At 59.8% G+C, this 14,698-nt stretch overlaps 1 protein-coding gene across 6 annotated transcripts in view; it reads left to right on the top strand.

Annotated features, from left to right (window-relative positions):
* ABLIM3 (actin binding LIM protein family member 3) overlaps positions 1–14,698 on the top strand; it is a 56,469-nt gene that overhangs the window by 29,624 nt on the left and 12,147 nt on the right. For 5 of the 6 annotated variants that reach the window (XR_010072910.1, XR_010072908.1, XR_010072909.1 and 2 more), the window contains exons 2-7: positions 2,644–2,784; positions 5,280–5,463; positions 5,863–5,975; positions 8,471–8,597; positions 8,736–8,829; positions 13,689–13,776. Coding sequence is in view for 1 of the 6 variants with exons in the window: in XM_063349107.1 (XP_063205177.1) it covers positions 2,644–2,784; positions 5,280–5,463; positions 5,863–5,975; positions 8,471–8,597; positions 8,736–8,829; positions 13,689–13,776 (747 nt within the window). In the remaining 5 variants the exon portion in view is untranslated. The remainder of the gene's footprint in view (positions 1–2,643; positions 2,785–5,279; positions 5,464–5,862; positions 5,976–8,470; positions 8,598–8,735; positions 8,830–13,688; positions 13,777–14,698) is intronic. The other variant, XR_010072906.1, reaches the window with a different exon arrangement.

Below are 14,698 nucleotides of genomic sequence, written 5' to 3'. Positions count from 1 at the left end.
ACAATGCATTAATGTTCCCAGAGCAAAATTCCAGCATGGGCCGGAGGTTAATCGCAAATCGGGGAGCTTTCGGCTTAGGGCTGAACAAAGCCGGGAGGCGGGAGGGCAATGGTGCCCTAAGCCGGGTCCTGACCCATCTCCGTGGGTACAAATAGGAGTGACCGTATGGTTTCATCTCTGCCAGCGGTGTAGCACAGCTGTAAGCATTTCCTCCATCCTGGACTCCTTTTCCTCTGCCTTCCCTCCCATCAGACCTGCCGGCGCAGGGGCTTGGCGATCTGTTGCTATGGACACCAAGAAGTTTCCCCTAGAGACCAGAAGCCCGGAATAAGTGATGCCTTCATTTTCTGACATTATTTTTTTTTCTCTTCCCCCTTTTTTTTTTATTATTATCGTTTGTTTAAGTGTTCATTAATTCCCAGCCATTCACCCCACCTCCCTTCTGCTTTTCTCTACGAGCTTTGTGGATTGCCGTAGCTGTGTCCCAGGGCTTGGCTCCTGCTTCGTTGTTCTCGGAGAGGGTGCGAGCGCGGGGTGCGTGGGAGGAGGTTTCAGTGCTGTAACTCTTGCTCTGCTGGAGACCCCCTACAGAAGAGATCCCCTGCAGTTCATTCCAGCCTCGGGAGATGGTGTTGGGGTCAGGCCTGCGTCCCCCCAGGCTGCTGCAGAGTTCATGGGTGCCCACCAGCAGCACGGGATGCTGCTGCAGGAGGTCCTGGACCCCTCTTCCCAGGGCTTGTGCCTCCCTGCGAAACATGCCTGCGAAAGCATGGCTGGGGGTACCCTGCTCCCTTTACAGGTGTCCTTCATCCTATTTGGGACCTCAAAGTGTATAGATCTAGACTAGTTAGAGTGTCTGCTGGTCTGAGCTCCAGGCCTGACTCCTGTTTTATAGCTCCTCTGTTGGCACTGCAGTACCCGTTAGTTCCTCAGGTACCTCTGATGGCCTCTGAGAGCTGTCAGCCTGCAAGAGCGTGGTCAGGAGGGAAGTCCCAGCAACTCTTGGAAGTTCATGTCAAGGCTGGAGCCTGAGCTTTGCTGAGGGGCACTCATAGGAAAGCACCTCGGCTTTCCTTGCAGCTCTCAGGTCAGGCTGGGCAAGGCAACCAGTCCCCAGCAGCTCCGTTATCCCAGGGGATGGGGCAGCAGTCAGGGAGAGTCATCGCATTTTCCCAGTGGTGAGCAGTGCTGCATGTCCGTAGAGTGTGTCTCTGGGCACTTGGCACGTGGGATGGGATTTTACTGATGTGAGACAGTCTCAATGTCACTTTGACTTCTCTTTCTTTGCTTTTGAAGCTAATAATGGGCTGTTTTTCTGTTCCCCGCCACATGATCTGCCCCACGGTGAACGAGGAGCCTCTCTGATGAGTGATCTCCTCTGTCTTGTGCCCTGTCCTCCGTGTTCCGCAGGGAGTTCACATACCAGGTTTCAATCAGCTGCTTCTCTTGTTCCTGGGAATGCTCTTCAGCACTGGGTCAGAAAGTCTCTGGTCCATTGAAATCCTGCCCCGTCGCTGCTCGAGTTGCCCGAATTACAGCTCCCTCTCTCAAGTCTTACAGCAAACAAAGTGCTTTGTTGCCAGGCCCCTGCCTGCAGCGTGGTTAGCATGGTGTCAGCCAGCCCAGAACTCCTGCGAGCAGCCCATGCACCTGCAGGTGGGGCAGGGAAAGCAGCAGCTGCTCTTCAAAATGTTTTCTGTGTGTGTTTGGGGATTGTGCTGAGACAGCAGAAAGATCCGCAGCTCTGTACGGTCCCTCCCCTGGAGCGTGGGGGGAGGCTGCAGAGCATCAGCCCTTCGTGGTGGTCTGCAGAGCTGCTGGACGGGGATGAGGAGTGGAGATGAGTCCCCGGACCGTCTGCAGCAGGAGAAGGTCGGGTCTTGCCCTGAGCTCCGGGGGAGCCACGTTGCCCTCTCCTGCGGCCCCTGGCTTGGCGCAAAGCCTGCACGCGCCGCGGTGCCGCTCCGGAAGGAGCAGCGGGGCTGGGATGCTGCTCCTTGCTGAGGAGGTGAGAGTCCCACCAGGGCTAACCACTCAATTGCTGTGATGTTTGAAAGCTCCTTGAAAAATGACTTCTCCATCCAGTTCCTAACCAAACAAGTGGAAGCTCCAAAAAAACAACAGTTCCTTCCCATGCTGCTGCCAAATCAGTGCTCGCTGGCGTGTTTCTGAGCAGGTCAGCAGCGAGCCAGGGCTGCCCCAGGGCTGAGCAGAGCAGAGCCGGTGGGTAGCTGGTCCCAGCATTGTCCTTCTGCAGGTGCTTAGAAGACAGGAGAGCATCCAGAGAGCTCTGCATGGCTTCGGGGCGATGGTGCAGGTGACCTGGTTATCCGTGCAGGGACAGGGAGGGGTGCCCGGGCACTTGCACTGCACAGCCCTCAGGACTGCAGACCTGTGAGCCCAACAAGGGAAATCCCGAATCCAGACAGGGACGTGCACCCAGCTCAGAGTCACTGGGCGCCAGCGTGGTCTCGGCTGTGCTTTGCCCTTAGCAATCGTCAGGTGTCTGGCTGCTGTGTCACAGTCTCCAGAGGGCTCTTTTGTAGGTGCCCAGCTGGGGTCACTGCCACCATGCCCGGTTGTGTCCTGAATGCTAACAGACCCTTCCCCTCTCTCGTTTTTTCCCTCCCTCCTTTCTGCCAGCAGTTCCCTATCAGCAAAACCCCTACACCCCTGGCAGCAGCTCCACCGTCATCCAGTGCTACCGCTGTGGGGACACCTGCAAGGGAGAGGTGGTGCGCGTCCAGAGCAATCACTTCCACATCCGCTGCTTCACCTGCCAAGGTAGGACGGTGACACCCAGAGAGTTGGTGGCCAGGTTGCCCCATCGCCCTGGGTGCAGTTTGGAAAGCAAAAGGCTGGGGACAGACCTGAGATGTGGTCACACACCCAGGGGTGGCAGCTTCCTGGAGGGGTGGATGTGTCGGTGCAGGCAGGGCTGGCACGGTGCGGGCAATGTCCCTGCATGATGCCAGAGCTGTGAATTGGGGTGGCCAAGACCATCGTTACCCTCGAGCTCCCTGAATACCACCAGCCTGCGCTGTACCGGTCCCAAACATACTGTCTGCGACTGGGGCGGGGGGGAGCACTGCATCCTTCAGCTGCCTGCCTGCTCCCAAATCAGGAGGAGGAGGTGTCACCAATCCAGCTGAGAGGCAGCGATGTGGGGGAGATGGCCGGAGCGGCTCCTGACGGGGCTGGGGGTGGGTGACAGATCGCTGCCACCCGCACGTGGGATGTGACCGAGGTGCCCTGGGATGCCGAGTGCTGCAGCTGGGGCTCGGTGGCCCCCGCGGGCTGGTGGAAATAGAGGAGAGAGGTTGCTCAAATCCTCCCTGAGCACAAGAGATCTGTGGAACCGTAAAAGCTGATGGCCCAGAGCTGATGCTGAAGGGCTCCTTAGCACGTTCGTTAAAGCAGCCCAGCCATTCTCAGCCAGGCCAGTGGCTGGTTCCGTAGGTTGTAAAGCATCCCATTACCAGGGTTTTTTTAAAGGTCTCTGGTCTTCCAAGCTCACAGCACCTTGTGCTAAGCAAGACATAAATCCCTGTCCCCTTGGCCATGCTTTGCTGCTCCTTCCTCGGGGAGGGAGGGTTTGGCTGGAGGGGACTGTCACCACCCCTGCTGCAGCCCCGTCCCCCGTGGGGTGGGCAGCCCCAGATCTCTGGGAGGGGGTGTGGGCCCCAGGTTGCCCTCGGGGATGACCTACACGTTCGGGGCACTGTGCCGAGCCCTCTCCCTGCTCAGTGTGCGGGATGGAGCTGAAGCTGCGCATCCAGACAAAGAGCTCAGACAGCCACCGGCTTCAAAGGGGCCAGGAGCCGGCAGGGAGAGCTTGGCAGTGCTCGCTGCCTGATTTCCAAGTGAAAGGGAATAAATAATGAGAGGAAATCCTCCTGTCTCACCTTCCCTCACAGCTCTTAGCCCCTGCTGCCTCAGGCTGGCTGCCACCGCCTCCCGCGCCAGCCCTGCAGCTTGTCCCCAGCGTGTCCCCGGGAGCCTGGCACGACTGGGGATGTGCTCCGGGTCCCATGGCAAACGGGGCCCAGACCTGCCACGGTTTTTCTTGCTTCTGCTTCCTGATACTGTCCCAGAGCAAGTGGCCTGTCCCTCATCGCTGATGAGGAAAGGCTGGCGGGCTGTTTTGGAGAGCGGGGGGTGCTGGCCCTGTACCCCCCGGCTGTCTGCCCACAGCTCCGGGGAGCAGCATCCAGGGGATGCTCTGCGGGAGAGGAGCTGCATCTCTGCCCTGTGGGCCCTGCAGCTGGCGGGTCCAGCTGTGCCCTGGGAGGGTGGCTGCTGTGCCACCATGGGCACAGGGAGATGTGCAAGGACAGGCCAGAGGGGTGCGTGGGGACAAAGGGTAAAGCAGAGACCAAGAGGGGCTGTGTCAGTGGGTCCTCAGTTGCTCTGTAGTTCTCCCCTCCACCCCATCACCTTGCAGGACAGGTGATGGGCATCATGCAGAGGCCCTAGGACCTGGTCCCTGTGCTGCTCCTGAGGTGCCAAGAGGATCTGGTGCTCTCAAGGTCTCTCTGGATGGAGAAGACGTAGGAGGGAAATGACACTGAGGGCCAGGGCTTGCTACGTCTCCTTGGATTATTCTGATGGGCTGTGCACCACCCACGGTTCCCACAGCAGGGAAGGAAGCGATGTTGGGCTGGACACCTATGGAAAAACAAGCAGTGAGAACACCAAACCCAGGGTGTCCCAGGACCTGTTCCCATTAAGGCACGGCCTCATTGTCCAGGCCAGGGATTGCAGATGGCTCATCATAGAGAAGGCTATGCCCCAGGGTGTAGAGAAGACCTCTCCCCAGCTGTCCCTAGGGCATGCCCAACTCCTTCCAGTCTTGTTCTTGACTTCCTGACACCATGTGAGTGTCAAATAGAGGAACTGAGCCCCATCCAAGTGCTGTGGGTCCAGGACGGGATGCTACAGACCCTCCTGGGCATGGTTTATGCGTGATGAGTAGGGGCTGCAGGGGTTCCTTTCCCAGTGCCAGGTTTTCCTCTGGGAATGCCCAGCCCCGGCCGTCTGGGCAGCCCCATCCTGCACCTGCCACAGCCCAACACTGACATCTTGTGGTGCTGGGGGAAGGCCCCAGCGTGTCCGGTGGGAAGGGAAACCCTCCGAGATACCTGCAGAAAGTTGGGTCTTCATGGGTGCCCTGGGACTGCTGCTGGAGGGGCAGCAGAGGTGGGCTGGGAGATCCCAGCTGGCCCCGGGGCTGCACCTGCCCGCTGCCCCTTTGACGAGTGCGTGTCCTCCCCCTGCAGTGTGCGGCTGCGACCTGGCCCAGTCGGGCTTCTTCTTTAAGAACCAGGAGTACATCTGCACCCACGACTACCAGCAGCTCTACGGGACCCGCTGCGACAGCTGCGGGGACTTCATCACCGGAGAGGTCATCTCCGCCCTGGGGAGGACCTACCACCCCAAGTGCTTTGTCTGCAGCACCTGCAGGTGAGCTGAAGCCATCATCAATGGTGCGTGACACCCCTGCAGAAGCCCTGTGCAGCCCTTGGTTGTGCTCCAGGCAGAGGGCTGTTCGTTAACCCCCAGCCCCTCGTTCCCCGCTCAGCACTGCAGCAGCCACCTCCTCTGCACTTCCTTAGTGGAAACCCTTGGGAGGCAATGAAATAGCTCCGACCCTTCCCTTTGCAGCCTGGAGACCTGCCTTAATGCCTGCTTTGGTCTTCCTGCCCCAATACATGTGCACATTCTCTGCCTCCCCTTGTAGCCCTTGCCTGGAGCCCCTCTGCTCCCCAGCACCATGAGTCCTGCTGGAGCCCCAGGGCAGCCCCAAGCACTGCATGGTGGGGAGCGAGCGGCTCACACCTCTCCACCTCTCCTTGGCCACAGGAAGCCATTCCCCATCGGAGACAAGGTCACGTTCAGCGGGAAGGACTGTGTTTGCCAAAACTGCTCCCACTCTCTCATCAGCACCAAACCCATCAAGATCCACGGGCCCAGCCGTAAGTTGACTGCTGTCGTGTTACGTGGTGGCTGCAAGGAGAGGGACCGTGTGTGTGTGTATGCGTGTGGTGGGGGGTGACAGGACGGCCTTTGGGGCCAGCGTGCAGCACTGCATGGAGCCATGGGTGTTTGTGGAGGTTTCGGAGGAGGAACAGGGTATTCCCGCAGCTCCACCCAGGATTGCAGGTCACCGCTGGTTTCGGAAACTCCCTTGGCCTGTTGGTGACCTGGGCGGGTGCCGCCACCCAGGCCGGCACTGTCTGGGGCAGCGGGAAGGTTTTGGAGCTGAGTTTGCTCTGAGGCGGTTCCCAAATGTTGCTTTGTGTCCAGCTGCACCAAGGTCTCTGTCGGAGTGCCAGTCCCGGGACTGCTTGCCCCGACGCTGCTGTTACTCGCTGCCTCTATGAGCTGCTTTATACTCAACCCCTTGTGCTGGCGAGCCTAAGCTAAAAGTTATCAAGAACAATGGACAAGCTCTTTTGGGTGGATTTGGCCTTGGTTTTGACACCAGGTTGTTCCTCTCTTCATGCCATTCCCCTCTCATGGGGATTTGTCCTCTCCCAGCCTTTCCTTGCCGGTGGCTTTCAGCCCCACGCTGAAGCATCCTGTGGGTGCTGGCAGGGCATCCCTGCAGCATGGAGCTGCTGCACGCGGGGTTCGCTTCAGCCCGTGTCTGGGGCGAGGGGGCTGCAGCGTTAACGTCTGTGCTGCAGTCTCCCGTGTGCCCCATGTTTGCTGCTGTCAGTCCCCGGGGGGCCGCCTCGGCACAGTATGTGGGCAGAGGGCAGGGACAGCCGGGAGCTGTGCCACACCGTGGTGCCCAGCCTTGCCATGTCAGCGGGCTGAGCCGTGGGGGGGCCAGGTGGGGGCCCTGGCTGCTGCGGCTCAGCAAGACCTGGAGCATCAGTGCCTGGGGCCAAGTCCTGCAGCCAGGGCTGGACCCAGGACTGTGGTGTCACCCGTGATCCTTGTCACCTGGTCACCGTGGTGGCTGTTTGGATTGAGTTAGTGATTGCTGATGGGTCCCTGGGAGCCACCCCAAGCTGTCTTCCCCCAGCTCTCACCGTGGCCTCAACGCAGTTTGGAGATGTGGTGGGGTTTGAATGAGCCCCAGCCAGAGGACGGGGCTTCCCCCATCTTCCTCCGTGGGCACCCCGAGCGGCCCAGAGCAGGCTGTGGCCAGCAGACAGCACCCCGCTGTCTCCCATAGCAGGTCTGGGGCAGCAGGCAGGGGAAGGGCAGCCACACGCTGCCTCTCGCCTGCCTTCCTCTCCCTTCCCATCCCCTCCCCTGGCTCTCCTCCGGAGCCTGCAGCGCAGGGTCACCCGAGGGCACCATGCTTTATTCACAGGCAGCTGCAGGCAACAGCCAGATGTGGCCTGCTGCCTGCGTGTGCCCCTTGCTGCCCAGGTGGCCCTGGCAGGGCCTCCCAGAAGGGATGGCAGAGGAGGTTTGCCAGCTGGAGCCCTCTGCAGGGAGGACATCCCTGGAAGAAGGATGTTGAGCCTCTCCCTGCGGCCCCAGCCCTGTGAGCATCTCAAAAACCAGCAGGACCTGTGTGAGAGAGGGAATGGATCCCGGCTCAGCCCAGCTGGCCAGCCTGCTTTTTGCCAGGAGTCAAAAATCCTCCTCCCTCAAGCTTTGTCCAGTGGGCAGGGACGTGGTGCAAAGCTGTCCGGGGATGAGCAGGGTGGAAAAGCTTGCTCGGGCTGCCTGTGCCGCGCTGCTGCTCCTCCTTGGTCCTGCGGCAGGGAGGGGGTTAAGGAGAAACCCCATCCGGGCAAACCTGCTGCCCAGGGGGAGAAGAGGACGAGGAGGAGTCAAGGTCAGGGGTCCGAGGCCCGTGTGCTTCCTGCTCCCAGCCTTGACGGGAGCCAGGGGAAGTGGGGAAGGAAGGGAGTCTCGTAAATACCGCAGCGGGGCCGGACGCGGCTGCCGGAGAGCACAGCCCTTCCTCTGCTGCGCTGGCTGCCCGACACTTCCCACCGCTCCCGCCCCGGAGGGGAGCCCCCAGGGATCTGGCAGGGCAGCAGTGGCCATGCACTCGCCCTGGCGCAAGCTCGCCGCCCGGCAGGGAGACCCGGCTCTGTGCCACGGCCGCTGCTCGGTCAGGGTGGCTGGGTGCCAGCAGCGCCTCAGAGGTCCCAGCTCCAGCAGGAGACTGTCCTCCTGGCTCCTTTGCTGGGAACAAGCAGAGGCGGCAGATTCTCCATAAAGACATTCTCCAGGTGGCAGATTCTCCATAAAGAAATGATCCCCAAGGGGCTGCCTCTGGAGCGGTCTCAGGAGCAGGGCGTTTATAACAGCAGCATCCTCTAGAAAAGGGGGTTCTCTGGGGCAGGGCTTTCCTCGGGGTGCGAGGGGTGCACCAGGTTAAACGACCAGGGTCCCTCGGCGTGCGGCTGCAGATGTGGGCATTCCTGCCACGCTGCCGAGCCCTTCAATGGGGAGCTGCGGTGGTCCCACACCCCCCACCCCGTTCTGTGCCCCCCAGACTGCGCAGGCTGCAAGGAGGAGATCAAGCAAGGCCAATCCCTCCTGGCCCTGGAGAAGCAGTGGCACGTCAGCTGCTTCAAGTGCCAAACGTGCGGGATCATCCTCACCGGCGAGTACATCAGCAAGTGAGTGCCACCGTGCCAGCGGCAAGCTTGGCCGTGCCTGCCATTGCCAGGCTGTGCCCCCCGGGGCTGGGGCTGCAGAGAGGGGGTGCCCAGCCCGGGTCTCTCGCCACTCACCCCCTTCTCCTTCCTCTCCCAAAGGGATGGCATCCCGTACTGCGAGTCTGACTACCATGCCCAGTTCGGCATCAAGTGTGAGACCTGTGACCGGTACATCAGCGGCAGGGTCCTGGAGGTGAGTCCCGGGGCCATGGCCACCCCGTCCTGGTCTGTAATAGAGACCGCGTGCGTCCTGCCCAGAGCTGCATGCCTTGGGGAGGTGTGGGAGTTTCATCATCCCTCACCCATGTCATGCTGCCCTTGGTCTCTCGGGGCCATGGCTCTTGCTGGGGTGGTGTGTGGACACAGTCTGACCACCTTCTCTGGAAGGTGGGAGTGGGGGAAGGAGCACCACCATGCTGCAGACCTTTGGAGAGGTGGCTTGGGTACTGGAGCTCCAGAAGCAGCCAGAACGCGCGGTGGCCTGGGTGTGCAGGGACATGTCTGGAGCCCAAGATGTGGGGACGCTAGCCTTAACCAGCTCCTGCCGTGCCTGGCTCGGGAGTGTCCCCACCATTCTCACCCCAGCCTACCTTCCGAGTGCATCCCTGTGCAGGCAGCCTGCCTGTTGCCTTGGAAACACATCCAGCACGCGGCTGCCCGCTGCAGAGGAGCCCAGACAAGGGGCTGCAGCACCCTGCCCATGGGCAGCACACCCCTTCGCAGGGCAGCCACCTGAGCAGGGGGTCCCCTGCCCTGGGCCAAATCCAGAGGGAGCTTTGCTCATCACCTTGCTGGCCAGCAGAAGCTGCTCTGGCAGAGCCACCCAGGGATGTAGGGATCCCACGGGGATCCCACAGCAAGGCATGGATGCAGGTGGCCATGGAGGATGTTTTGGGTGATGGTGGAGCTGCACCGGTGGGAGGGGTGGAGGGAGCAGGGTTTGCTGCTGGGGAGGGACAGAGAGGTCCGTCAGGGCTGGTCCTTCTGTCAGCCAGACAGTCAGGTCCTTCCTGTGGTCCCTGCTCCTGGAGGTGAGGTGTCCTGTCATGCTTTCTGTTTCTGCCCCAACATTTGCAGGGGAAAAGAAAAAGCCGGAAAATCTGGTCTGAGGGCAAACTAAAGGCTCAGGAGGCAGAGAGAAAGAGATCAGAATTAAACCTGTTATGGTTTTTAGACCCCCTGCTGATGCCGTGGGACTGGGCTGTGGCGGTGTAGAAACAGAGCAATGCTGAAAGTGTTCTCAGTCACTCCTGAGACCTTCCCTTCGTGGGAATGGAAGATGTGGGTGGCGTTGGCACCCACACCCCTGCTTATCTCCAGACAGCAGTGATAGGAAGCTTTGTCCCAAAATCAGAGGTACTGTGGCTCCACAGTGAGCCAGACTGCGGATGCTGGGCCTGGAGTGGTGGTGGCTGTATAGGTCTCCAGCCTGTCGAGAGCTGTTCCGGGACATCTCCAGCCTGTTTCACTCACAGACTACCAAGAAGTGGTCACCCCCTCTGGTCCTGCCAGCTGGGCTGGCCTGAAAGCACCCAGCCTGGCCAGGGCACCTCTCACAAAGCTGGAGCTGGGTGCCAGAAGCCCTCCAGCATCTTCCCCCTCTTCAGGGAGCTGCCTCTGCCTGGGAAGGCTTTTTGCTGACTCCAGGCTTCGGCAGCAATCCCAACACTGGCTGTGGTGAGCATGAGCTCAGCACTGTAGCGGCTGCCGTGGGCTGGCTGCCCATCGTGGGGCCACTTGATTAGCAAACATCTGAGCAGAGCAGGGTGAAGCCACAGGGGGTCTCCGGAGGTTGAATCCCTGCAGCTGCTTCCCTGGGCAGTCTGGTCCCTGATAACCCCATGCCAGGACAGAGCATCCTCAGCCACCCCAGCAGGGCGAGCAGGATGGGCAATGGATGGTATGGGATGTCCAGTGTATGAGGGCGGGTGAGAGGAGCCAGAGGGGACCTGGCACCCCTGCCCTGAGCTCGGAGGCTGTGCTGCCAGCCTGGCTGGCACCCTCAGGCACCGCTGCCTCCTCGCTGCACCACTCTCGGGGTTTTCGTCACTTGGTGCAACCACAGTGGAGTCAGGATGAGCATAGGATGTTCCTGCTGCTGCCTGTCTGATGGGACGGACAGAGCGCAGCTCCGCAGGGCATGACAGGCTGCGGGTGGTGGCAGCCTGCCTGCAAGCTGGAGACAGCCCTGGGCGGTGGCAAGGAGGCAGCCTTCCCCACTCTCGCTTGCCTCTGTCTCTGCTGGTGGTTCTCCCAGCGTTAGTTCTACGTTCCCTCCAGCTTTGTCCTCTGCCTCTTCCCTGTGCCTTCCATCCCAGGCTCTGCTCGCAGCATTGTCTCTCCCTGTCTGGAGTGGCTGGCCAACGCTGGTTGGATGTGAGAAGAGGCTGGCTGAATCCCATGAGGTGCTCTGAATGGCCATCATCTTGCTTTAGCACCTTTCCTGCCCCACCTGCGCTCAGACCAGGGAGCCCTGGGACTCTTAATGAGCCCGAAGCAATGTGCCTCAGCTCCAGAAGGTCCCTGTGGGCAGAACCAAGGTGCCACCTCCTCGCAGGTGCCATCACAGAGCCCAGAGGAGCATCGGGCTTGTGTGCCAGGGGGCTGTGCTGGGGGATCAGGGGGATCGCCATGGAGCCCGTGGGTGCTGCAGGCACCCCCTCGCCGCCCCCCCCCAGCCAGGGCTGAGCGCACCCTCCCTGGGTGCATGCCTGCTTGTGCTATTGAACCATCTCCTGTAAAAACAGAGGCTTTAATTGTCTTCTCCAGCAGAGCGCAAAATGGAACGGGCGCCTTTAAATAATTTTAAGCCTTAAGGAGCCTTCTCATGCTATCCCAGCAGCCTCCGGGCTTTCCCAACCACTCCGAGCTGTGCGACCAGGCTTGGATGATTAATGAGTCTTTAAGGGACCACAAGTGATAACAAGCAGATCTCTTCCCTTGCAGCCTCTACCAGCCTTTTACGAGCTGTAATATTAAGCAATATAAAAGGAACAGGGTTTGCGCGTGTTTTGGAGAGTTGGTCCTTAAGAGAGTGGTGGGTGTTGAGATGTTGGGTGGTTTTTGGAGAAGGTGGGACTGGGCTGGTGGAGCAGCCAGCCTCCCTCCACACCCACACCCTGATCTGCAAAGCATCCCCTTTTGGCGCGGTCTGACCTCTGGTACAGCCCATATAGTCTAGATAGGAAAGGAAAAGATGTGGGGTTTTGGTTTTTTTTTCCTTACTGTCAGCACAGCAAGGCTTTGGGGGAACTAGGAGGGTCCAAGAGCATCAAACCATCCCAGATTCAGAGAGGGACGGGGGGAGGCGGCACACCAGTCATCAGGGCCTCATGTCCCCTGCATTAGCTGTCTCTAGCCAGCTGGAAATACAAGCGATGGGAACTGCGGGCACACTGGCCTGAGGTACTTAGGAGCTGGGCTTTCGCTGGGTTATTTTTCATCTCTTTTCCCTGTGTTTATGTCCGTCTCCTCCAATTGATGCGGCTCGGCGTGCCTGCCGTGGGTGCCTGCTGCAGACGGGTGCTGGCATGGCGCTGTGCCCGCGCAGGGCTCTGTGCCCAGGGGCTCCGGCAGAGCAGGAGGCACTGGCCATCCTTAGGGAGCCTCTGCCGTGGCAGGACGGCGCCGTGGGGCACTATGGCTGGGCTAGGGCTCAAGGTGGCTGCTTGCTGGGGCTCCCACAGGGACCTCTCCCGTCCCTCCTGGGGGACTGGGGCCAGCTCTTCCTTGCTCCTCTGCAGCAGGTCTGTCTCTGCAGCCCTCCCACCGGTGACTCTCTGGCCCTGTTATCAAGCTTTTGGGTGTGAATTGGGGATATTTAGGTTGTGGGCTCACTTGGGCCAGCCCAGAAGCAGGTTGGGCTGCTGCCAGCTGGCACGGGGGTGCAGGGCTGTCCCCTCCCTGGGCTGAGGCGCGCTGCAATGAGAGCAAGAGGGGTCCAAACTCTCCCACTCATCTCCCCTGCCTGCCCTAAAACCTTCCACTCATTTTTGGCATAAACTGGAGGGGAAAAAGCGACTGGTTGCCGTCTGCGCCCCAAGGACATGGAGTTCCAGGTTGATTTTTATGGGCAATCACCTGGCAGGTTCTCAGTTATCCTCAACAGCAGATTTTCCTGTTGATCCTCCTCTGTCATAACCCTCCCCTTTGTCAGCCAGAGCCTCGTCTTCCTTCTGCCACCTTAAATTATCCTTCCTCTTCTCTTGGGTTATTATGGGAGTAAAATGTCCTTTGGGGTCGAGTTCTAACAGTGCAGCCTGGATTCCTCCTGCCCTGAGCCAGCTCCTGCCTCCCAGGTCCCAGCCCAGAAAATGAACCTGTAATTGAAATGCTAGCAGACACTTGGAGTGGCAACAAGCTACCAATTAAAGCTATTATCCCTGTCAAAGAGCAAAGGGAGCAGGCCAGCTCCCGCTCACCTGGGGAATAGCACGTCACTAGTGCCAAAGTTTGGGCATGGCTCCACAGAAGGAGAAAAGTTTCTTGAGGGAGCAGGAGAAGGGCTGTCAATGGTGGCCAGGGAGGATCTGACAGCAAGAGGAGCCTACGCTTTATGAGGTTTATCTTTGGGACCCTTCTTTTCCCTTTATTGCTTCCTTGCTGCGACATCCTAGGCCAAGTTTGCTGTTTTCTCCTCAAAGCTCTGTAAAGGGAAGGAGCTGGTGCAAAGCATGGCTGTTTGGCTGAGGGTCTCAGTTATTTCCAGAATCCAAGGACAATTTATTAGGGATGAGGTTTGTAGGGGTACCTTCCTTGGGGGTTTGGGACCTCCCGTCTCTGCTTTCCTGTGTGTTGGACAGTTCGAGGGGAGCAGAAGGCTCCCAGTCTGACTCGTAATCCAGCAAGTCAGAAGCATTAGTGATGAAGTGGTCCCTGGTTTCCTCCGTGTGTTGTGGTGGTCTCCAAGGCCACCCTGAGCAGTTTTTCCCCACTCACCTTGTCATTGTCTGCAGCAGTGAGTCATGCTGGGGCCGCTCGCCCTCAGGGTTGTGAGCAGGTCACCACGTCCTGCCTTGCTCAGGGACCCCTCTTCTCTGCTCGCCCTTGCAGGCAGGAGGGAAGCACTACCACCCCACCTGTGCCAGATGTGTCCGCTGCCACCAGATGTTCACGGAAGGAGAGGAGATGTACCTCACAGGTAGGGATCCTGCTGCGGCGAGGAAGGACTCCTCTGCCCCGTGTCGGGGTGTGGACCAGCCGTCCATGGCTGCCCAGAGGTGTGATGGCTGTGGGGCCGTTTGGGTCCTCATGGCGATCAGTGCCAAAAGGGTGTGCAGAGACCCGGTGCCCACCCGCAACGCCAGAGACCCCTCTCTGCTGCTCCCCAGCCCCTGCGCTCTTCCTGGGCCGCGCAGCAATCATTTATTTCCATGAAACCTTCCCTGCCACTGAGCTGGAGGAGACTTTGTTCCTCAACGGTAGCTTTTTGCTCCCTGCGAGGCTCCCTGCACAGCTGGGGGGTGCTGCCGGGCACGCCTGGATGTGTCCCTGGCCTGCGCCCAGCGAATAGAGGCTGGGGTGGGTGCAGGGTGACGTGCTCCCTGCTCTCCCAGTCCCAGGGGAGGTGGTCCAGGACCATTTTCCCACCGCCCCCAACTCCCCCCATCCAGTTTATGCTGCGAGCAGCAGCGGAGGAGTAGGGCTTTCACTTGGCACAGCCGGATGGTTTGGGTTTGGTTTTGGCACGGAGTTCATCCCTGCCTAGAGCTGCCTTAGGGACTATTTCCATACAGAGGGAGGGTTTGTTTTCTCTCAGTAACCTGTGCTTGCCTGTCGCCTTGAGTCACTAACAATCCCGTGAGTGGCAAAGGGGGAATTGTGCACTGAGAGAGCCGGGGTCCCAGCAAGGCCCTGTCATGGGCAGCAGGATGAGCGTGCTCAGCATCTGTCCCAGGACACAGCTGGACAAAGCTTGGTGGCTTTGCTGGTGCCATCCCAGAGGGTGTGGGGGACTGTGGGTGCCCCGAGCTCGGTGTTACCCAGTGTCTAACCAGCAGGAGCTGCCTGGCTGAGCACTGCTTGGGCTGGGCCAAAACCACACCTGGGTTTGCTGTCCCAGT

This window comes from Chroicocephalus ridibundus, chromosome 11 (assembly GCF_963924245.1).
Source record: "Chroicocephalus ridibundus chromosome 11, bChrRid1.1, whole genome shotgun sequence".
In the NCBI taxonomy this organism is placed as follows: Eukaryota; Metazoa; Chordata; class Aves; order Charadriiformes; family Laridae; genus Chroicocephalus; species Chroicocephalus ridibundus.
The sequence above is the reverse complement of the archived record's forward strand: the minus strand, read 5'-3'. Positions and strand labels throughout refer to the sequence as shown.